Source organism: Myotis brandtii, unplaced genomic scaffold, assembly GCF_000412655.1.
Source record: "Myotis brandtii unplaced genomic scaffold, ASM41265v1 scaffold794, whole genome shotgun sequence".
Classification (NCBI taxonomy): domain Eukaryota; kingdom Metazoa; phylum Chordata; class Mammalia; order Chiroptera; family Vespertilionidae; genus Myotis; species Myotis brandtii.
The window spans coordinates 1730482-1755248 of NW_005371198.1; the positions used below are offsets into that span (position 1 = coordinate 1730482).

General features: G+C 37.4%; 1 protein-coding gene across 4 annotated transcripts in view; it reads right to left on the reverse strand.

Moving 5' to 3' along the window:
- Positions 1-11222: 11222 nt before the first annotated feature.
- VCAN (versican) overlaps positions 11223-24767 on the reverse strand; it is a 105497-nt gene continuing 91952 nt past the window's right edge. For all 4 annotated transcript variants that reach the window (XM_005883614.2, XM_005883613.2, XM_014531207.1 and 1 more), the window contains 3 exons: positions 18065-18209; positions 13324-13506; positions 11223-13180 (listed from right to left, as the gene is read on the reverse strand). In XM_005883614.2, the coding sequence (XP_005883676.1) occupies positions 13053-13180; positions 13324-13506; positions 18065-18209 (456 nt within the window). In that variant the 3' untranslated portion in view covers positions 11223-13052. The remainder of the gene's footprint in view (positions 13181-13323; positions 13507-18064; positions 18210-24767) is intronic.

The following is a 24767-nucleotide window of genomic DNA, read 5'->3' on the forward strand; positions in this document are numbered from 1 at the left end:
AATTTTTGTGCACCAGGCCTCTAGTATAGGATATTTAGGTATATTTACCAAAGGGTATATATACAAACTTTTGGTGATATGAATTCCATTGTTCTAATGAGACTTTTTTCCCATTAAAAAAACAAGTGATCAAATTTTATAAGATAACATTCCCTTTGAAATTAAAATACATTTCATATTCTTTTCAAAGAGTCACCATTTCCATTGAGGTTTTTGTTTGCAATCTCAGAGTATTAATTCAGTAAAGACAATTAAATATTAATACGAATGTGGGATAGATCATTTTCTTTCTTTCTTGGGTTTAGAGCTTTGTTCTGCTTTTCATGCTGAGTACATGAGGTGAATGTAGATGAGCCAAATAAAATTAGACATATTAGCATGTCACAATTAATACCAAATGACAAAAAACAATTTCTGCACGCCAACTTGAAATGAGATTTTTTGGACCCATTTTAATTATCAGTAGTTTCAGTTTTATTATTAATTACCAACTGCTGGAGCTGACTACAATTGGCTTCATTTGCATTTTAAATAATTAGTGTTTAATAATGTATTATGCATTACACAGATATTCATAGAGAACCCAAGTTTCAATTACCTGTCACTTCAAATTATAGGCTCCCAGTAATTAGCTTCTGCCACATAACCCATAATGGAACTGACCAAAGTTAATAGAAAGTGGGAATAAAACTATATAGCCAGTTAGGCATGAGTAGATTTCAAAATTAAGCAATTCATGTACCTTTTAATATATTTCTCTGCAGGAATTAAAGAGTTGTCTGGTGAACCTTTCTAAGTCTCCCTCATTTGTAATAAAAGAGATAATAAAGACAGAGTCTGTCGCATACAGATTGTTCATTATCCATATAAAGGAGTCTTGTTCAGTTGTCAGGATTTCATCAGTGATCTGCTTTAAAACTCTTTTGAGTCATGAGTTATTTCTAAAAGCAGAGATAACTAGTACATAGTATTATATTTGGAATAAAATCTGAAGTCCTCATCTGACCTATGAGGCCTTGAGAGTGGGGACCGTGGAGGTGGGGTGGAGGGGAGGGATGGAGGCTCCTAGCCTGAGAATGCTTTGTAAGTTTGCCAGATGTGGCCAGGTTTGAGAGCACCACCACACATGATCATGTCCAGAGCCGTAAAGCCTGCAAAGTTATTAGAAATGCACAGCCCAAGGCCCCACCCAAGACCTACTGAATCCGAAACCGGGAGCAGAGCACAATGTCTGTGTTCATTAGTAAGCACTCTGGCAGATTGTGATGCCCACTGCAGTGTGAGAACCAGCGCCCCAAGATCTTGCTACTCATAATGTGTTTTACCTGCAGCAACATCAGCATCACCTAGGGGCTTGTCAGACACACAGAACCTCAGACCCATCCCAGACCTCCTGAAGCCAAATCTGCAGTTTAACAGAATCCCCAGGTGATTGGCAGGTACGTTGAAGTTTCCAAGCACTGTGCTAAGACAGTGATTCTCAATCTTGGCTGCAAACTGGAAGTACTTTGAGGGGCTGCAAAAATGCAGATGCCTGGTGAGCTGAGCAGACAGCTCCTGGTTCTCCCCACTTCAACACAGAGAGCCCTACTTTTATCCACTTTATATACCTGTGTTTGAGATAAGCTTTCATGGTAAGAAGGGATCTACTTCCACTAACCACATTTGGCTTCAGCTACTGCCCTTTTCACCGGAACAACCTGAGAGAAAATCACAGTCACTGAAATAACTAAATGAGTCTGACTCTTGCCTCTTTAGAGCTCACAGCGTCCTTAGCTCCCAAAGTAGCCTCTGCTCCTTCTGGGTGTCTCGACATTCCCTCTACTGCTGTGATATGTTCCCTGCAGCCCTCAGAGGGCCAGAGCCACTCTACTTGCCTTGCTCTCCCCTTAACTACGGGTCACATTTTGTCCCTTTGCCCTAAAACACAGCACTGCATCGCCTTGGTTTTAGAGTCTCTAATAAAAATAGTTCCTCCAGCTTCTGCCTCAAGTGACAGAGTAGGTGGGGTATGTCCTCTCACTTCCTCACCATAAAAACAAACCAGGAAAGCCATTCCCTTAGTGTTAGCGAAACGAAAACACCCACAGGAATGTGCACACAAAACACGATTCCTGAGAATCATCTCCTCATGCTGTATCAGACATACCAGAGCTAACCACCACTTAGGTCCTGTTGGAACCAGCTGCATTATGTGAGCAAACTGAGTCTCACAGGGACCGAGTCTCAAGAAGCCCCTTAGGCAGTAGATGGAGATGCAGGGGCCTGGTTCTACGAGTCCTGATTCAGGCAGATCTGCTTTCACCACATGCAATCTGCCTCTATTGCCTGTGATCTGGCATCACTCCCCGCCCCCACGCAGTGTACCGTCCGCCTGGAGCAGAGGTAGCCAGTTCCCCACTCCCAATGGGAGGCGGGAGAGCAGGAACGTCAGCACCATGCCAGTAGACTGTAAATCTACATGCAAGATGGCAGAAGACATGTGTTTAAAAGAAATATTTGAGGCAATGTTTTCAAGAAGAAGGTCCTTATGTACCACAAAATCATTGCAAGCTACTTGTTGCTTGAACACAGGTCTTCCTTTCTACCCCCAAACATTTATTTCCATTCCAAACTTACACATTATTTCTTGTTTCCAACAAAGCTTGCTTTACTATGAAATGTCGTTCATCCTGAGGCAAAAAAGTGAATGGATAGTATTTTCAGGTGTAGGATATTCTTGAATCATGTGTGGACAGCTGAAAACTTTCATGTTTCAGGAGCAACAAAAACCACCAGAGCCTTGTCTCATTGTGGTAACAATGTAATAACGTCTTAAATGAATCCAATAAATTAAGTGGACTAGTTCCTGGACTATAGTTCCTGCTCAAAAACTATTTGTGGAGGGAATGAAAAAATGAGTTTAGCAATGAATGAAAAAATTAGTGCAAAAACAAGGAAGTTTGTGCTTTTACATTAGTTGCCTAACTCTGGATATCAAAGGTTGTGAAAACTTGGAGCACATTATTTCCAAATTTTTTTCTGCTATACTTTCTTTGAAAGCAAAAAGGTGGATATTTAATCTCTACATTGATTTCAAAAATTCACATATTCACACACTTGCATAAACATTCTCAGGTCACATGATAAAAGCATACCAGTGACTGCTATGAACACTGTAATGGGGGCTGTATTGGCTAATATCACACAATAATTTCTTGATATCCGGACCAAGTTAAATGGCTGCATGAAAATTTGCTACATATTTTCCAATTCTGTTCTGATGGAAAATATCTACTTTGCTTAAATAGGCTAGAGTGAAAGTCACAATGTACTGACATCCAGCATGAAATGACGCTGACATTCACTCTGACTCTGCAGGTAGACATCAATTGCAATTGTATTTTTCTAAACACTCTCTTGTCTGATGTTCTAGAGACCCCAATAGTCAGTATAATTCTCATCGGCTAAGCCATTCAGCCTCTGACGTAGGTGATAGGCAAGTGTGGATGGCATCTTTCTGGAGCAGAGTGGTGAGACATGGACAAATGCCTCCTCCCCCCTTTTTTTGTCCTCTGCGTCTGATACTGCTGGTTAGTAGACCTGTTCAATCAATATAACATAACAGGTACTTGACTGCACCTGTGGCAAGGAGGTTAGTTTTAGTTTGGTGTTATTAACTTCATCCCGCTGACCTCCGTTTCAACAGGCTCTCTCTCTAGCTAAGGCAGTGGTTCTCAACCTTCCTAATGCCGGGACCCTTTAATACAGTTCCTCATGCTGTGGTGACCCCCAATTTCATTGTTACAAATTGAACATAATTAAAGTATAGTGATTAATCACAAAAACAATATGTAATTATATATGTGTTTTCCGATGGTCTTAGGCGACCCCTGTGAAAGGGTTGTTCGACCCCCAAAGGTTCGACCCCCATGAGCTAAGGAGTACCAACCAAATATATTAACAAGTCCAAAGTCAGACTTGCTGGGTGTACATCCTAGTGTATGCACTAAGATTTCATTGTAATCTTGTGCATCTGTTTCTTCATCAGTAAATAGAAACGCCAATAAAATCAACGTGAATAATAAGACCGGTGATTGAGTCATTCAATGAGCAATTATTTATCAAGTGCTTGCTGCACGCCAGGCACTATTGCAGGTGTTGGGAACATGGCGATGATCAAAACAGGGGAGTCCCTGAGCTTATCAGTGATGGTGAACCTTTTGAGCTCGGCGTGCCAGCATTTTGAAAAACCCTAACTTAACTCTGGTGCCGTGTCACATAGAGAAATTTTTTGATATTTGCAACCATAGTAAAACAAAGACTTATATTTTTGATATTTATTTTATATACTTAAATGCCATTTAACAAAGAAAAATCAACCAAAAAAATGAGTTCGCGTGTCATAGGTTCGCCATCACTGGCTTACATTCTTGTGAAAAGAAACAGAGGGCAATCCACGTATGAGCTTGACTGGCACACGATAAACTGTGCCTTCTACACATAGTTACTGAGCTCTCTGCGACCACGTGGGTTAAAAATAGTGATCTCAAGGCGATATTCTCTTGAACATTTGCTTTCCTACTTGTGATTTCTGTATTTTCCAACACAATGACAATGAACAGGGATCACTTTGGTGAGATAGTAACAAAAACAACAAAAGAGCCATGACATAAACTAACCGATACCTAAAAGTGTTTCCATGGTGTCTCATAGACGTGTGGTTCAGGGAATGATTCAGTAGACATTTCCTGCCCATGCTGTTTTCAGCCTGGAAGCGTACTTTCCAGCCTTAGCACAGTGGCCCGTTCATTCTCAGTTATTTCAGCATCTCTCATTCTTTGGTCCAGTCTCTCTCCTGAACCTTCTCCTTAGCGGATGGACCTGACCATTATTGTGTTTCCAAACCCTCATTTAATGAAAAATTATTCTATTTTTTCCATCTTTATACAATCAGAAACTCTCAAGCAAACATTATTGCTAGTGAGCTTCACATATTTCTTGGCTTTTCAGGTAAACTGTCTTCTCTTTTTTAGCATGAATGCTTTGTAGTTTTCCCTAACTTTGTATGCAAAATGTTATAATTAATATTTTTCTTCTTTCCTCTTTTCATAATCAGAGCATCGCCAAATCCCGATGCCTGCTTTTTAATGACATGTCTGGCTCTACATAGATTAGCATAGCTTCTAAACATTCCAGAAAGTCTTCTTCCTTTCCTAAATCCTTTTCCAAAACCATGGTATTATTGTATTACTGTCATTCTTCTGGAATTACTTGGCTAATTTTCTTCCATTTATTTTGCTGGATTACTTTTTTTTTTGCTTGCTTATGATATTCATTTTTAAATTCCCAAATTACTATTTTTGCCATGCATATCCTTATACAAAATGAAAGTATCTGTTAATTTACCTCATATTTTAAGAAGAGACTCAAAATTAAAAGTCAAAAGTATTACCATATGTTAAGCATGGAAGATATTACTTACAATAAAGCTTTATGAAAGACAGATATTCTCAAATTTAGTTTTAAGAAATTGCACTTCCCTTTAGGGCTGAAACAATATTCCCAAGGCCACTTGTTACTTGACAAAAAATATATATGAAAATTTCTACAGATTCCTTTCCCCAAACATTCCTGGCACATGGCCCTGTTCCATAAATCTACCTTGCATGTCACTCTGTCCCCAGCCAGCCTTCTGGTGCCAGGTATATGATCACATCACACTATCTGTACTGGGCTTGCTAAGACTACTGCTGATCTCTCTACCTCTCCACCCCTCCCCAGTGGGGGCATGGCCCATCTCTTAATTCTGGAAAGCTCAGTTACGTCTTACCAAAACTATCCTGAAGACATGAGGAGTCATAAAGCATAGCCAAGCAGCACTTTAAAACTATACAGTTTCTTGGCCTATTCCAGACTCTGTAGGCTCCTCCACAGATCTCTACTAGAGGTTTCTCTCAATTTCCGCACATCTGCCATCATGTTACTGACGCCAGCTTCTCTCCTCAACAGAGGAAGGCCCTTCTGCCAATATTTTCCATTCCTTGGAATCAAGACCCCAGAAAAAATAAATAGAATATTTTAAAGTAAAAGTTTACTCTAAAAATATAGCATTTTTTTAAGAGAAGAGAATCACATCTACTTCGTAATGCAGAACAGCTCAGCTCCTTCTTTTACAAATTCCTTCCAAAGTAGGATCTGGATCTTAAACTTAAAGATTTCTTGGAACAGCTCCCCCATAAACAAAGGGGGGAAATCTTCCCTGAAAGATAAAGGCACACCTCTATCTAGAGAAACTAAACAGGCTGGCTGCTTTCAAATATCAATCTCCCTTCCCTCACTTCCCACTTTCCCCACCTATAGCCATACAGCTTCAAAACGCTTGGGGTTCAGTCCCAGAGAAACGTGTTATGCACATGTATAACTTGACTCCAACTCTTTGCTCCTAATTATGAAACAAGTATTGAAAACTGAACTTGACTGTGATCTCAAGCTGAGGAGTACCACATTTTATTTTGGAAACGTGAGCCAGAGAACACAGCCTCAGGACCAACCAGTCTGCAGTATGGCTCTGTTTATGCAAAGCTGAGGCTGCAATAATCACCTGTTTAGAGTTTAGTGGCTGTAAGGAAAGAACTGAAGACATGACCTAATAAAACACACAATACAATGCTACGGAAGAAACCCAAGGGAACCAATGTAGAACTTCCAGACTGTACTGTAGCTTGCCCTTCCTATGATTGATATGAACTAAGTTGATCCCAAAATGTCCCTGAAAAAGGCATCCATAAACACTTTGTCAATTTGGAATCCAGCAGGAAACAGGTGACGCAATCAAATTGGATAAATTGAAGAGAGTATAATAAAGGGACTGTTCACAGAGGCAGGCAGCTTAGGGAAATCACAATTTATAGGGCAGCACCCCTGGGCCAATAACAGTGGAGAGCTCTTACTACCTCAGATCTGAAGGGTCAAGGTGAGAGAGCAGTGGTGCAACCAGGAGGCAGAGAGGTCTATGTGGAGATGGGGGCCTGCTAGGAGCTAATGATGTTGCTTTCGGGATAGAAGCATCACATGGCAGTCCCACAGGATTTCGAGGGAGCCAAGGGGACACACCACCGTCACTCATCTCTTGCTCTGATCTCCTGCCTGGCTTGCTCCCCATGGCTGAACCCAATAGGAGCAATCTACACAGTCAGCCCATAGGCACAGGCAGGAGAAGGGTGGAGAGAGTATCTGGAGAGGCAAATGTCCCACTCAATAGCATTTCTGGCCTTCCATTTCTGCCTTGTATGAGGGGCGCCTGACTTTGGATCAGAGACTGAATAGGAAGCCAAACTAATATGAGAGAAAAACTAAAACTTAAACTTAATGGCTGACTTATTTAGGATTACTAAATCAATTTCTCCATTCATCTTAAGTGCATAATGCCTAGAATAGGTGATCTCCCTCTGCCTCCAAAACATTTTGCTATGCATACAGAATTAAATTTTATTTTGTAGGCAATAGGTTCTGATAAATTCTGACCTGGAGAATGTCAGGCCCTTTAGCATATTAGTTCAAAAGATTATATTTCTACATGGATCTAGACTATTAATACTATATTAATAATATACCAGATATTAAAGAGAGTGGACTAGAGAGAAGATGATGGCTGTGAGAATCTTGGAAGTATAATTAATAGAATTTGGTGGTTGATTGAATATTGGCATTAAATTAGAAGTCCAGAATGACTTTTAGACTCCTAGATTTTTTTAAATGTGTAGATGGTTAGGAAGAGGTTCACATAATCATTCAATTTGGAACATACAGAGTTCAATGTACCTGTGAAATCAAACAACTGAATATATACCCATCGCACAAAAGAAAGAGATACGGAAGTTACCATAAGGTAGAAAGTGGTTAAGGCCATGGTTATGAAGGGATCAGGTAATGATGGAGAGCAGAACAAAGAGATGGCCAATAATGAAGGCTTTAGCAACAACATTTTGAGAAGTCCACTCTCTTCCTGTTTTAGTGCCATTGCTAATCTTTCCCATTAGACTGTAAGAGCCATTAAGGACAAGGACTTGGCCTATTCTATATAATAAAAGGCTAATATGCAAATCGACCAAACAGTGGAACAACAGGTCACTATGACACACACTGACCACCACGGGGCAGACCCTCAATGCAGGAGCTGCCCCCTGGTGGTCAGTGCGCTCCCACAGGAGGAGCGCTGCTCAGCCAGAAGCCATGAACCGGGCTCACGGCTGACAAGCTCAGCAGCAGTGGAGGGAGCCTCTCCTGCCTCCATGGCAGTGCTAAGGATGTCCGACTGACGGCAGGCCCGCTTCCCGAGGTCCTAAGCCATCAGTCAGACATCACCCGAGGGCTCCCGGGCTGCATGAGGGCACAGGTCAGGCTGAGGGAACCCCCCTCCCCCAAGTGCACGAATCTCCTGCACTGGGCCTCTAGTCTTGTTTATAACAGATATTTTTTTAAAGTGTTTGTTCTAGCAGAGTGCCTGGCACATGGTAAGTACTCAATATGTATTACTGAATGAACAGTGAGTTCAATCTGGCTAATGGGAGAGGTGATTGGATTTAGGAAATTGGGTTTCGAGATCAATTCTCTCCCAAGGATTATCCCACCTACACCTCTCTCAGGGCTCCCCACTGAATCTGAAGTTCTTTTTCCTGGCTGACTGTTGCTGGGAATTTACAATATATCTTTTTTACTTCTATTTCTTAATTTTCACATGTGTCTTGATTCTTGCATTTCAAACTTTCTTTCAGGTCTAGAAGTAAGAAACGAAACATTTTAATCATGCTGTTGTATTCAGTTTTCCCAGTAGAAAAGCTTTTCTGACGTGGAAAACCAGAGGCCCATTCTAAGTTTGGAAAGCAATCACCGCCAACTGAGAGAACACATGCTTATAAATGCAGATAGGTAAGATACTAAAGATCTGAGAGTACTTTAAGGACTGTGTATCTTAAAGCAGTGGTCTCCAAAGCAGGGTTGCTTACCCTTGGAATACCCCAAACTCTCCAAGGGGCACACGGGCTCATAAAGGGAAGCAATGTTTAATGGGTGATAGTAGTATTCAAATCATTATGGTAATTAGATTCCACTGAGTGTATTTATAAGACTGATATTACATGTTAATTTTAGAATGACAATATTTAAAATATACCCCCAAATGACATCCTTTACAATTGTCTAACTTTATGATGAAAACATTTTTGGTTGACAACTTAAAAATAATGGAAATTTTATTTTAGAGCAAACACTTTAAAAAATCATTTAAGAATTACTGCCTTAAGGCAGCACTTTTAGTCTTCAACAGGGACGATTAGATGGAACTCTGAGTTAAATTCCAATTTAAAGCCAGCATTTGCTTATTCTGTAAACACCTCAACAAAAACCATTTTTGTTCTTGTTTGGCATTTGCTCTCTCTTGTCCAGCTGGGATCCAAGCATACAGAAATGAGTAATAATGGGAAACGATTATACCATCTTGAATGACTCATTCAAAGAACTTGATAAACTTTCCACTTAGGCTTGTTTTAGAAAAGACTTACTGGGTGAATTCTGGTTTGTTTAGCAAATGGCAACTGCAGCACAATAAAAAGAGGATGCACACATATCAGCACAAAAGCGTCACTGCGGGCCTTTTACTTCACTGCATTTGTAATATTAGGAAAGAGAAACACATTAAAAGATGTTAAAGTTATCATTGAAGCTACATGATAACATTTTCTTGCCTTCATCTAAAATACATTTTCTCCTGTGGATCCTTTTCTTGGCAGGTATTCATGTACAGGTGATGCACAAAATCAACTCTGAAATTCTGTGCAACCTACTACATTTTTTTTTCTGTCCATTTCCCAACTCCATAACTTTATTTTACATGTTTTATGACTTCTGGGCTTTTAGCTCAAGGCTAATCCAGTTCCTACTTCCTGCACAGTATTGAAAATTCAGTTAAGATTGGCAAAGGTCCACTGGTTATCACATTAAAATGATGTGCCCTTCCCTATACAATCTCTCTTACCTCTTTTCCATTTCTGTTGCCCTGAAAGGTCACCTCTTCTTAAATAGCCACCTATGTAGTAGGGGCACATTATTCCCCCCGATATGCAACCCTGCTTTTAGACATGAATAGAAAGCCACCTCCAGCTGACTTCGAGTAGTGCAGGTCTCCTTAAACTTCTCACTCTGTCCAGTATTCTGGGTGATGGAACATCTCACAATCTGTATTATTTGCACCTAAAGCAATAAATATTTGCTTAATGAGATTATTAACATGCAAATTCTTATATATTCTTTTGGGTAATTTCTGTTTCCAGCTCCGTGTAAAAGATATGACAGGTTGCACATGGAAAGGACAAGCTCAGCAAGGAAAAAAATCTCTTATTTTCTGAATCTATTCCTGCCCCACTCTTCTTATACCTTTGACATTCCCAGAAAGAAACCTTGATATAAGTTTCAACTCACCTTTGTCCTTTATATCTTCTGGACAACTGCGAAGCATATAATAGATTTGTTCTTCCAAGGTATCAATAAAGATATTGAATAGAATTGGCTGTAAAATAAATCCCACGGGTTGTATCCAGTATAAAAATTTATGTAGGCATAGACCTACATCTCCAGGGCCTAGTACAGTACCTGACACATAGTAAGTACATAATAAATAGTAAATGAATGAAAAATGAAGGAATGGTGGATAGGAACTTGACATCTTCTGATCATTATTTAGATATGATCTTCTAACCAGTCAATTTACCTCCTAAATGTATAATAATTGGGAACAATATATTTTATATTTTTCTTGAGAATGTCATGCAGGCTCTAAAGATTACCTGCATCCACTTCAAAGTAATTATGTAACTTTGGACAATGACTTGGGTTGTCTACACTTGATCCCTCATCAATCAGAGTAATGGCACATCTCCCACAGGCTTATTGGGAGACCATGCACATAAAACACTCAACCTGGTTCGTGGAAAGCATTTGGTAAATCTGAGCTATCACTTCTCCTTCTGCACATGTCTTTAATACTTGAGATTAATGCATAGGTGTGGACATGTAAACAGTATTGGAATCATTATGTCAATTTTTGCAGTGACGTATACAATCATCTCTCTGTTAGCCACAAAATCATTTCATGTTAGCAGCTTGTACTCGTGATGGAACCAGAATGTAAAAATGTTGGTGCACATCAGGATTTAAAGTTGTAAATAACCAGACCAGTCACAGAATAGTAAAAGAAGGACTTTAGGTTTCTTTGGTGAAACAAAAGCAGGTATAAAAAGTTACAAAGTTTTTAGATTTTCATTCACAAAAAAACACACACAATCATTCACATTTTACACTATACATGGTATAATATAAATACAGGAAGTATTATGTGCATTGCAATAAAAGAGGGAAAAGTAAAACCTAATAGGGCCACACACGGTTGCTCTGTGCTCCGGAACACTTGGTGGTAGACTACAGTTAATACAACAACCAGGGAACTTGCTCAAAGACACTGTGAATGATTGTAGCCACTGTGGTACCTTCTCAACAAAAGAAGGTTTCGTGAAAAGAATCAATGTCGGGGCTGTTCTTTTGCTATTTGCATTTCCTAAGTTGTCTACTTTTCTCAAGATTATTCTTATTGAAATTAGTGAAAGACTCCTAAATGCCTTCTTTTCATTACAGATGTTTATTTAAGCATTAAATTAAGTGGATAATAGTTCAAAGTCATCTTCGGCAGTCAGTTTATTCAAATAAAGGGGAGAAAACGAGTGGGAAGTGATAGGAAGACATTTTAACACATACACCTAACTATGTCTATATATATATATGCTCCTTGCTTAGAATCGGCAAACACCATTTGCTGAAAGCTATACACTTTTCCACTCTTTTCATAATAAACACTTGATGCATTCTATCCATCACATTATTGAATCAGGGACAAAGTACCTAAGATTATATGGTTCCAAACTGTGTGAGAGAAGTACAAAGGCTAACACTGAAAAATAACTAGCACACTATGTCAATTTTCAGGTTGGGGGGAAAATAACATCCAATAAATTAAATCAGTATGGCTTACTTCATTTATTTATGTATGCTTCACAGCTGCAGCATTCATACATGAACATTCAAAACTTTATAAAAGATTAAAATGGTTATATATACAAAATTTCTTTCTTTGAACGTGTGTTGTTTTAACAATCCCCCACCCTCCAGAGCCCTGGGTCTATATCCATTTGAAATGTGTTGATCTGGAACCTTGCAAGTTAGTGTTACGAAAGCCATTAAAAAGTAGACCTGGTTGAGTTAATAATTAGCACTTCGACCCCTAAAAATGCTCCTGGTCAGAGAAAAGTCCTCCATTCAGGCCTTTCTTGTAAGTGAAGAAAAAGGAATGCAGCAAAGAAGAGTTCCACATTGCAGTCCTTCGTCCCAGCAGGTCCCGTTAGCCAGGCTTCAGCAGCACGTGAAGCCAACCGCAGCGAAGGCTGAGATGGTGCCGTGTGGCCTACAAGACTGTGTGTTTGTTAGTTGTCCAGGAAAAGCCGTCCTCAGTCTTGCTGACAGTCAAAGGGCACGTGAAACCATTTCCAGCCTAAACAAACTACCCAAAGCAGCCAAACCAATGATTAAAGACCGCGGAGGCTCCATAATCATCATTAAATATGCCAGAACTCAGTGTGACTTCTTATTTTATATACAGGATTAAAATCAACATTAAATCATCTTATTTACATTGCCATTGGTGCTGAAATGGAGCTTTTTAAATAGTACAGTAGGCTGGTATACATTATAAAATGGTCTGCACTGGAGGCAAACAGAAAACTGAAGACATCAGATAGGCTGTAAATGGTTTCTCTCTGCCCTTGTTCTCTGTCATCTCGTTGGCTCTCTTTTTGAATGCCAATGCTTTCTTTTAAGATGTTTGGGGAGCGCAGCAACCCCCAACTGACTGGACGGTGGTCCATAAATCCAGACCAACGGATAATACTTCTCGAGGTGATAGGAAAGGCACAGGAAGTTAGGACTTTGGCTGAAATGATGAAAACACATGTTCGCCATTATAGGGATCAGCGCCTGGACTCCTGCCACCTTCGGCTCCAACGGTGCTCATGTTTTGATGTATTTATTGAATTGTCCTTTGATGAGGAGGAATTTTTTAAGTATTTCTTAGAATAAGTCCTTTGGTATGCAGATGCTACATGGAAGGAAAAGAAAGAAAGAAAGAAAACACAACAATATTACTTGCTCCATACCCTAAACTACCAGTACCGCAGCTGTAAAATGGTGTCTAGTAGCGGTTATAGCACGGTTGTCCATTCCTTCTAAAGTACCACTTACGGTTCATGCAGGTAATTTTAGGCATAGCCCAATTTCCATTCCCTAGGCAACGAATAGTTGGAAGGTGGCGTTGAATGAAACCATCTTTGCAGTGATATCTAATCAGGGAGTTGATTTCATAACGAGGTTTCATCTTTCCAAAGGTCTTGGCATTTTCTACAACAGGGGGCTGGCCGCAAGCAACTAAAGAAAAGTAAATCAAGTTATTTCCAAAGAATCTAAATATTTCTATCAGTATGAGTCTCTTTTTATCTCTTTCGCTACTTATGAAACCAATCTAGCACCATCATAAAAAGCAATCACTTAGAATTCACAAATTGAAAATATTCAAGAAAAAAAAGGTAAATAATGAGGCTCTGGGCCCAATTTGAATCCCAGATTATGTCTTCTTGGATTGCATTTTATTAAAGAACCATTTGGCTAATGGTCACTTTTTCTGGAAAAATTCCAAATTAAAAAGTACCAGTTTCATGTGGCCAGGTGGTATTGTCCTAATCACTAACTCAAAGTTTTTATTTATTCCCCATTTTCACTGGGAACAATAATAAATTTGTGACAATTAACTATTACTGTCACTTCCCTGAAAATACTTAAAATCTAAAATAACATCATAGATTCAAAATATGGGTAAAACATGGCCAAATTGATACTCTTAAGTATCAATAAAATATCTCTGCTTCTATTTACTCTTTTTTGACTTCTCTATAAGACAAAGGGAAAGTCGGGACTTAATATTCATGCTTGATTTTGTAATTATCTTAAAATTTAAACTCTTGAGAAGGGTAATGAAGGTAAATTTTGGAAAATTTATAATTTTTAATTTACAATAAAAATTCTAAATATCAACAAACTTAGCAATAGTAAATTAAAAAAAAGAAGAAGTAAAAGAAACCTTGCAATCCAGAAATTCAAGAGGCTGGGCAAATTGATTCAACTGAATTTGAACTTAAAGTTTTATTCAACGTGGTGTACTTGTTCTAAATGATATGCTTTAAAAATTAACATTTGTAATTAGCAAAAAAAGTTATCTTTAATGAAACACGAGCCAAGCATCTCTTTTCACTCACATAGGACTTGTCACTCAGATAGACATAACCTAAAAATAGATTATAAAATCACACTATATATAAGAAATTAGAAATATTTGTACATGTATTTTATCTTCACAAATTCCTAAAGCAGAGATTTCTATAATAACATATCATTTTCAATTAATAAACTACACAGTGTATGTGGTTCAGTGATAACTCAATCTGGATACCTGCACTTCTCTGTTATACTATGAAAAGCCTATCCCAAGGTCTAGATACTAGCAAGTATCAGATAGAATGAGACCAAACTGACACAGAAGGTTAAAAATTATGAACTAGATAGTTCATTATGCTTAATTCTGTGCTATGTTGACAAATTAGAAATTATCTTTATAATTGTGGGGAAAGTAATGTTGAGATTTACTCAAAAACTAGTTATATATGAATACCTATATGAAAGCTAAAATAGTTCAGTGAATATGGTACTGGCAACGACAGCAGATAGACCAGAAGTAGATCCACACATATATGCATGATATTTGACAGAAGCGACATGGCAAAGCAGTGAGGAAAAGTAGCTTTTGCATTTGGACAATTGGGTATTTTTACGGAAAAAGTTTACTTGGTTTCTTACCTCGGAGAATACAAGGAAAATCAATTCTAGGTGGCTTAAATATATAAATATAAAACACAAAACTATAAAACACTTAGTAAACAACATAGAATATCTTTGTGATTTTAGGGTAGTAAAGGTTTCTTGAGATGAAAAATGTTTTAAACCATAAAGGAAAATGTAACGAATTGAAGAATTCTGTTCATCAAAAAATGGCATAGGGTAAGAGTAAAGACAAGCTACAAACTGGGAGAAGATATTTTCAAAATATCTAATTGTCAAGGTATTCGTAATCAGAATATAAAAAGAACTCCTACAAATCAATATATAAAAGAGAAGCAACCGTTTTTAAAAAATAAGTAAAAGACATGAACAGAAACTTTACAGAAGAAAATCCATGAAAATAACCTATAAGTATATGAAACAATATTAAGGGAAAAGTATCCAAGAAAATGCAAATTAAATAACAAGAAATAACATTTTATACCCACCAGACTGGCAAAAATTTCAAAGTCCAAAAATACCAAATGTTGGCGAAGATGTGGAGTAACAGGACCTTCACACATTGCTGGTGGGAGTGCAAACTGGTACAACCACTTTGGAAAATAAGGCTGTTTTCTAGTAAATTTTATGGTACATATATCCTATGACTCAGCACTTCACTCCTGGAAAAATACCCTATGAAAGCTCACAAAAGTCTACCTGGAACAAGTTCAAAAATGTCCACAGAAACATTGCTTACAACAGCAAAAATACTTACTATAGCCCAAATGTCCACTGGCAGGAGAAATGATAAATACGATGTTATATAGTCATACAATGAAATACCATACAGCAGCAAAAATGAAGAAATACAGCTACATGCATCAACATGGATAAATCTCACAAACATAATACTGAACCAAAAAAAAAGCAAGGCACAAAATACATACAGTATGATTTCACTTATATAAATTTTAAAAATTTGCAAAACTAAATAATGTGTTGTTTACACATACAAACATATGGGGTAATACTAAAACGAAAAATAAGGAACTAAGTCATCATCGATGGTTGGAATTGGGAAGTAAATAGATGGGACTGGAAGGAACCTACAGGATCTCCAGTGGATAGTATTCACTGAGGTGTTCTTTTAAATATACATATGCCCTTTGTATATATTATAGTCCTCCTTTATGGGTATTTAATTAAAAGTAGAACTATTTTGGTCTGTATGTTTTAAGATGCCTAAATTATCAGAAAGGAGAAATGAGTATGCTTTTATAAAAGTCTATAGACAGTTATAAAATTCACATAATTCCCCAGAGAACTAATTAACAAAGAATTAAATCCACATAAATAAAAACCAGACAATAGGGAGTTAAAATACAAAGATCATTTTGTTTTGTTTGTTTTCTCTTTTAATGAGGTAGAGCCAAAATGTTACGAATCTCTTTCCCCATTGGGAAATGTAAATTGTGATGCTGGTTTTGGGAATCCTTTTTAGTTACAGGACAGTGGTTTTCAACCTGGAGTAGTTTTCTTCCTCTCCCTCCACAGGAACAGTTGCAACTCCTAGAGGCATTTTTAGTTGTCACAAAGCAGAGGAGAGGGGCTTGTAGTGGGGAGAATGCTACTAGCCTTCTGTGTGTAGAAGGCAGAGAAGATGCCAAACATTCTGCAATGCCCAGGACAGCCCCTCACAACTAAGAATTATTGGACCCAAAAGGTCAATAGTGCTGGTGCTGAGAAACCTTGCTACAGGAAAAATTAACATAGCATATAAGAATGTTAGCATCATAAAATGAAAAGCATGACTCCAAGGACCATTTGGAGATCTGAGAATGCAAACATGACATTTGGATAAAGACAAACAGTTCATTAAAGGCTTCTTACATTACAAGCAGGGAAAACAGACACTTGATTTGCTATTTTCACAAGTCCCATTGCAGACGTGCTGAGGCAATGCACAAAGTCAGGAAAGCGGCTCATGTCGAAAGGATATTCACAATAAATTCTACTTTAGATCAGAGAAGAGCATAGTAATCACAAATAACAATTGAGTTTTATCTGAGCTTTCTGTATCTTAATGTTCTCTTTGTTCTAATAGCATTTCTCATTTTTGAAGTTTCCTGAAATATTTACAGAGTTTGAATTTGTACTTTTATTATTTTTATATTTTAAAAAATCAAATGGATTTTATATTTTGCATGTGTACTTTGAACTCTTACTTGAGGTCTAGCTCTAGAGACTAAATATTCATGCTTTAACACCATTGCAAACAGGTTAAAAATATTTATGGAATTACTATTTGTTTAAGGAAGAAGTCTATACAGCTTGCCTTAGAAATTCAAACATACTGGTCAGTGATAAACACATTTTAAAAAAATCAGCATTCTTAACTTTATCTGTTTAATGTCAACTAAGCAATTCTCCTCATTATGGGACTTATATTACAACTGTTTTTACTTGATTGCATCTTGAGGACATTCAACTACTTCACAGTTTATAAGCATACAATAAGCTTCTAAGGAAATGATTAAAAAACTCAAAGTCTACAGAGACCAGGCATTTAAAAACAGGGAGGACTGAATAAGGACTGCAATGAACTGAAGACCACAGCCCCCACTGAGGAGAGCAGAGGTTTTCAGCTCCAGTGCTTCAAACCATGGACAAATTTGAAAGGGTCAAATGGGTACCAGTTGTTCTTTTCCTTCAAGTAAAAAAAAATCTATAATATTTTATGATTTAACAATTTTGAAATGTTGACAACCAATTTTTTAATGCTTTCTTCATCAAAATAAACAGGTCTTCAACCCTTGTGCCGGCTATTGTGTGTGTGTGTGTGTGTGTGTGTGTGTGTGTGTTAAAGATACTTGGAGGTAATTTTCTGCATAAATACTACATTGTTATCTTAAGCACCTGAAATCTATGGTGCCAACATTACAGAAAACAAACTTTTCAATTGCATGGAAAGAATGAAATATTGCAGAGCCACAGGAGATGATGCACATGACATATGCAGTTCGTGTCTTAACGAATGAAGCTTAGTCTTACTGAGTTTACCTGATAATGAATAGGTGGGTTAAGTAGACATTATTAATGGGGTAATGATTACCTGTTCCTTTCTTGCAAGTATAGGTGAGATGGTAATTGCAGGGAACATCATTCCACTCGCCATTCTCATGCCAAATGATGACAACACAATCTTCTCCAGAAGAAAAGAAGCTGTCTGGCTGGTTGGGCCTCCAGTTCTCATATTGCTGCAAAAGTGGAGAGAAAAAAATGACTACTTGATAGTAGCATATTACAAGCATGATAGTGGCATTGAATCACAATCAAATTAGAATGGACTAAACAGTTTTGATTTAACCATCTAGCTAAAATGATTTTGGTGGTAAAGAAACAGACTGTTATACTTGAATGGATAATATATGTATGTATCTCAATGTCTCTCTTCAACAATTATGTATTTTTCCTTTGGCAATGAGATATGGCTGAGAAATTTTATTCTACATTCCTAAATATATAATCAGTACTCAATTTAAGAACTTAATCGTGTTATTATTATTGTTAATTATAGCAGCATTAATGAAAGTGGAACAAATAAAAAGATTATAATCTTATCTCTCTAATCCATCATTTCCCTCTACCTTTATGTGCACATAGAATTTATATGATTGTGATTATAGTACAGTCAAATTTGTATGCTCTCTTTTTTATGTTACCACTATAAAGTATCTTTCTTTGTCTTTTTTTAAGTGATTGTTTTATCCAAATTCATTTATTTGGTTAAAAATTGAGACATTTGATGTATATATTTTATGTATTTACCTGCTATACCTGTACACATCATTTTATAATTAAACTTTCTGAGTTACTCTGTTTTAGATGTGATCTTATGTGCACCATACAGTTGAGTTTGCTTTATGATCTGATCTGGAAGTTGTTTTCCTCTTAATAGGAAACGTTTACCATGTGTATACATGTTGACAAGATAAGCATTTAAAAATGTATCTTGCTATATGCCTGGCCGAGTGGCTCAGTGGTTAAGCATCGACCTATGAACCAGGAGGTCTTGGTTCGATTTCCTGATCAGATTGTGGGCTCGATCTGATCCCCCGTGTAGGGCATGCAGGAAGCAGCCAATCAATAATTTTCTCTCATCATTGATGTTTCTATCTCCCTCTCCCTCTCCCTTCCTCTTTGAAATCAATACAAAAATATATTTTAAAAAATAAATATATCTTGCTTTAAATATGTTTGGGGTTTTTTGTATAATGTATATTCAGAAACTAATTGAAAAGAATTTTATTGATTTGATGTTTTTCTACTGGTACCCTTATATCTCTATCTTTAGATGGTATCTATCAATTCCCCATTCTGAGCAATGATATATAACTGGAAATCTATTTTGCCTCGATCATAGTAATAAATGCCGTTTATTCAGCACATATGATGAATGAAGCCCTCTTCTAGATACTTGTTATGCATTATCTCTTTCATTGTTCTAACAGGATTGAGAGTAATTTCAACCTTACAGATATTAAGCACCCAGGGACTCTTTGGTTTATGTTCAATTCTTTGTTACTTTAAAATATTGCCTCCATATCAACCAATAATTATATGAAAAACACAGCCCCTATCCCTATCCAAAAATAACAAGCATTGATGAGATGAAAATATTATTGGACTAAAAATAAGAGTTCACTTTGCTAGTCCTGAGTCTCCTAACTAGAATGTGGAATGGGACAATTTTGTTTGTTCAATGTCTTTCTCACTCAACTTAAGTATCACTTTCCTACTATGCTTTGCCTACTGTGGTTTAACACAAATCTAACGCTGAAAAGACTGTGGACAAACTTCCTTCCTATGGTAGAAGTAGCTTTATGTAATAGTGGCTAACATGATTATCTTTAACAGATCTCTTAGCCTTTCTTGGAATGAAATTTAAATGAAATAAGTCTGTGATCTGAAACAATCAGTTAAGAGATATTATTTGAGAAAGTTAAAGTCAGAGAAGAAAGAACCCTACCTAAGGATTAAGGCGGTTTGTTCTCGATTCAGAGCATGCAAAAAATGGTGCTACTATTTACTCCCAACAGCACCATGGCCATGTTTATGTGTTTTTAAAATGCATAAATATACTAGAGAATACCTATACTTTTTATTTCTTCTCAGAAAAAAAGTGTGTCTTTTAAAACTTTCAAATATGCTATAAAGCTAAATCTTTGATAAAAGAATTAGTAAGAAGACTAAACTTTGAAAACCTCAAGATTAAGAACTCTACTTTTCCTTCCATCTCTTTGCTTAGCTTTGCTTTAAAGTCCTCCTGAGTCATGCCAAAATTAAGATAGGAGGCTAGAAATTTTGGCTTTATTGATTGATTGATTTTTAAGAGAGTCTTTGAAAAGTGATAAAATTGCAAAGAACCAAGGGAGGCTTAAAAAATTGTTTTGTTGGTTTTTGGTTTTGCCAAAACACAGAATGAAGGTTGTTTTTATTTCTCTGGTGGAAACCAAAATCCAGAAATTAGATGGATTTATATCCAACTCTAGAAGACTTCATCAAACCCTGAGTTACTCCCAGATGGCCCTGGGTAGGAAGCTCAGGCCAAATTCACCAAAGTACTCTGACTGGCAGGTCTCCCTTGGACCAGGAACAGACCTTTGCTCTGAACTGGGTTTCTAATGACTTACTTCTTTTCCTTTTCTTTGTATACTTCCCTTCCCTTATTATCTTTCACCCACCGCCCAACAACCCTTCTTCCCCCTACTCTCCTTTAATAAATAATAGACAAGGAGCAACAAAAAAGAGATACAAAAAGTCATATTCAGTCTGTTGCTGATGTATAACTAATTTGTTTAACAGATTAAGATAGAAATAATAAACAAAAAAATCAAAATGTCTTAAAAATAATAAAAATCTATGTTTAATTCCTTTTATGATCAAAGATTCCAGACCTCCTTAAATATTTAATTTGGATTTTGAGCTCAATACTTTCTAGCTTACTTTTTAATGAATCTCTTACAAGCAACCAGAAAATGTCCTCAGAGGTGGAAAATGTCCCAAATCCCAATAGTATCTGTGCGATGCTTCCCCTTCCTTGTCCCTACCCACACTGCCCATCTCCCTTTCTTGCTTCATTTTTCTTCATAACACTTATCGTCTAACATCCCACATGATTTACTCATTTATATTATTTTTTCTCATTAGTAGATTATAAGCTCATTGAGGACAGGAATTTAGGGTTCTTTTATTTAATACTATACTCTCGGTGCCAAGAACTATGTTAGACACATACTGGTGTTGTTTAATAAATAATCTGACACTTATAAATAACGAACCACAGAGTGTGTTGTATTCTCCCCTATCTACACCTATCCCAAATCGAAGATGTTGCTTGCTGCTGGCTAATAATGGGTGAGACAGGCAATCACAGATACAATGGGTGGAAGTAAATAACTTCTCTGGAAAACAGCTGGCAATCCATATCAAGAGCCTCAAAAAGTTCCTACCCGTGGACCCCATAATTCCACTTCTAAAATTCCATCCTAAGGTAATTTTAGCTGAACAACACTTTACCTAAAATACTATTTATACTTCCCAGTAAATGGGAAACAACCTATAGCGTGAACACATATTCAATCAATTGGGGTATAGCCAGACAAATGGAATATTGTATAACCATAAATATCCTGTCCTTGAAGAATATATAAGGGGATGGTAAATACTAAAGTGTTAAGTTAAAATTCAAAAGCAAAACACTAAAAACAAAGAATGATCCAAATTTGACACGTACCCTCTGATGCGGGTGTGTGTGTGTGTGTGTGTGTGTGTGTGTGTGTGTGTGTGTAAAAGGCCAAAAGGAAATGCCGTAAGATGTTATAAAGTTTATATCTGGGTGATCTGAGATTGAAATTATATCTTATTTTTTGTATCCTTACATACTTTCCTACTTCCCTAGAGTGAGCGTGAATTATTTTTCTAATCATTTAAAATGAGCATTGTAAAAGGATCTCTGCACTATCAGAAAGGAGTTACAGGCTTCTTAGCGAACCCTTTTCCAATCGAACCTCAACAAATATCACTTCAAGTTACAGGCATTGGCTGCCCTGGATTTTGCAGCTGACATTTCTTCCTGATCTGAACAATAACCATCTCATTTTCACACTGAAATGAGATTCAGATTCTCAGGGTGCAAGCTGCCCAGACTCAGACCTCTGGTAAAAGATTTAATTGTTTTTGGTGGGAATTACATTTGGCTTGCAACAGTGATTTAAAACGTGTGTTCTGTGTTGTTGCTTGGCAGAGCTGTGGCTTAATGGTGCAGGACCAAATTTTAGGTCTGTGGTTTTTACAAGAATGTCTGATACCCACAAGCATGTCACACTATTACCTCATATCTGATAGCTCCATTGTGCAGATTTATTTTGGCTGGGATGCTTTGATTCTGCTCCATGTTATTGCCAAATGGAGTTAGCAAAGGAAACTCAAGTTTTCTGAACAACTTTCTTTGTTCCCTTATAAATGCTTTACAGCCTTATTTAATACCACTTGCAGGGAGAAAGAGCATAAAAAAATAATCTTTGACTTTAGGTTTAATAGTGTGTGTGTGTGTCTGTGTGTGTGTGTGTGTCTGTGTGTGTGTGTGTGTGTGTGTGTGTGTTTTCACAACAGTTAAATGTGACGGAGTGATCTCTCCTCAGGAAAGCAGTTCTGAGTTAGAAGAATGTAATAGAGCCTCTTTTACACACACAGGGCTTCATGCACAGAGAAATAAAGATTCTTGGAATGAGCAGAGAAAAATTCACCACTCCTATATGGATGTTTTCCCCTTCACTTGGGATTATAAGCATACATTCTGGGTCAGTGATGGCGAACCTATGACACGTGTGTCAGAGGTGACACACAAACTCATTTTTTTGGTTGATTTTTCTTTGTTAAATGGCATTTAAATATATAAAATAAATATCAAAAATATACATCTTTGTTTTACTATGGTTGCAAATATCAAAAAATTTCTATATGTGACACGGCACCAGAGTTAAGTTAGGGTTTTTCAAAATGCTGACACGCCGAGCTCAAAAGGTTCTCCATCAATGTCCGGGGTGATCTAGCCTGGATCGACCCTCTTCTAGGGCTGGATGGGCAAACTAAGAATTGTTCCAGAAAACTAGCATGATTTGGGGAGAATTCATTTTAACTTCATTGAAAAAAATAAATGCTGATCAGACTTTCCCCCTGTTTGTCTGTGTCTCAGAGACTCATGTTCCCCACCCAGAACCCTGAACTCTTGCCGTCTCCCCCAGAGACCAGGATTAGATCAATACAACACCAGAAAGAGAACCCTAAATTACTTTCCATCTCCAATTTCTTCTGATGTAGAGAAAACTATGGCATGAAACTCGAATAGCTGATTAGAGAAAAGCCAGCTAAAATGGAACATATTCTACATGTTCTGTGACAAACTAGCATCTATTAAGAGGCAATATGTGATAAAGTTACTTTTCTTTAGAGTTCCAATTAAATGACTACCATTTTCTACCTGTAAAAAAAGTGGCAAAAGAGACAATCATTTCAAATTGTATTTAGTAACTTCTCAGTTATTGTTTTCTCCCCTCCCTCCCCATTGGATCCAAGTAAGTCAGCTGCCAAAAGCATAAAATGACTAAAAAAAAAACCTAGCCAAAATCCAACATCTAAGTAGAGTTTTCTCACATGAAAATTGTCTCCATAAACCAGAGAATCCATTTTGAACCATTTCTAATACTGAGAAAAACTCAGAGTAGACTGAAATTATTCATCAAAATTTATTAAACTTTATAAATGCTTAGGTTACTCCAAGTAATCCATATTTTATTGTGAAAAACATATTCCTGTCTTACATTGATATAAGAGTGCAGAGTTACTGTGCAGGTCTACGGGAGCACATAGCACTTCCCTGCCGGCCACATTCTTCACTCTCAGAGAGTGGCTAGTTCCACAGATCTTACAGGGAATTTACTAATTTTTCTCAAGCAGAATAGCAAGAGAGCTATTCTCTCCTTCCTAGCTCTTCACAAGTCTCCAACTTGATTCAATTAACATACTACAGGAGACCTGACTGTTTGGCTCAGTGAATAGACCGTCGGCCTGCAGACTGAAGGGTCCCAGGTTCGATTCTGGTCAAGGGCATGTACCTTGGTTGCGGGCACATACCCAGTGGGGAGTGTGCAAGAGGCAGTTGATCGATGTTTCTCTCTCATCGATGTTTCTAACTCTCTATCCCTCTCCCTTCCTCTCTGTAAAAAATCAATAAAGTATATTTTTTAAAAAAAAAATTAACATACTACAGGAAAAGTGTGTGTAGGGGTGGGGTCTCTGCTTTTGAAAGTTATGGGCAATCTACTAAAGACAGACAGGTTTACATCCTTTCAAGGTGAACTCAGATTATATGGTGTCTAGGAGTCCCAATTGTGATTCAGAGATACCAGACATCTTTTATCTTTAAAATACACACCACAAGGCCATGATCAATGGCCCTAAACTCACCTCAGATAACTAGCATTACAAGTAAGAACAAAACAAACTGATGATAAAGTGTAATGTAACTAATTGACCTTTTCCTTATGCAGCAATAGATAACTGCCTTTTCATACAGTTAAGAAAGCATTATTTCAGAAACATTCAAGACTTAGAAATAAACCAGGAGCTTTCTTTGCTTTGCTTTAAAAAAAAGGAGTTTGCTTGGGTTCAGTTTTGAGCTCTGCTTTCAGTTGAAGGAAACACGACTGACCAGTATCAGTCAGTTACTGCTGTGACAGTCACATCCCAGCTGC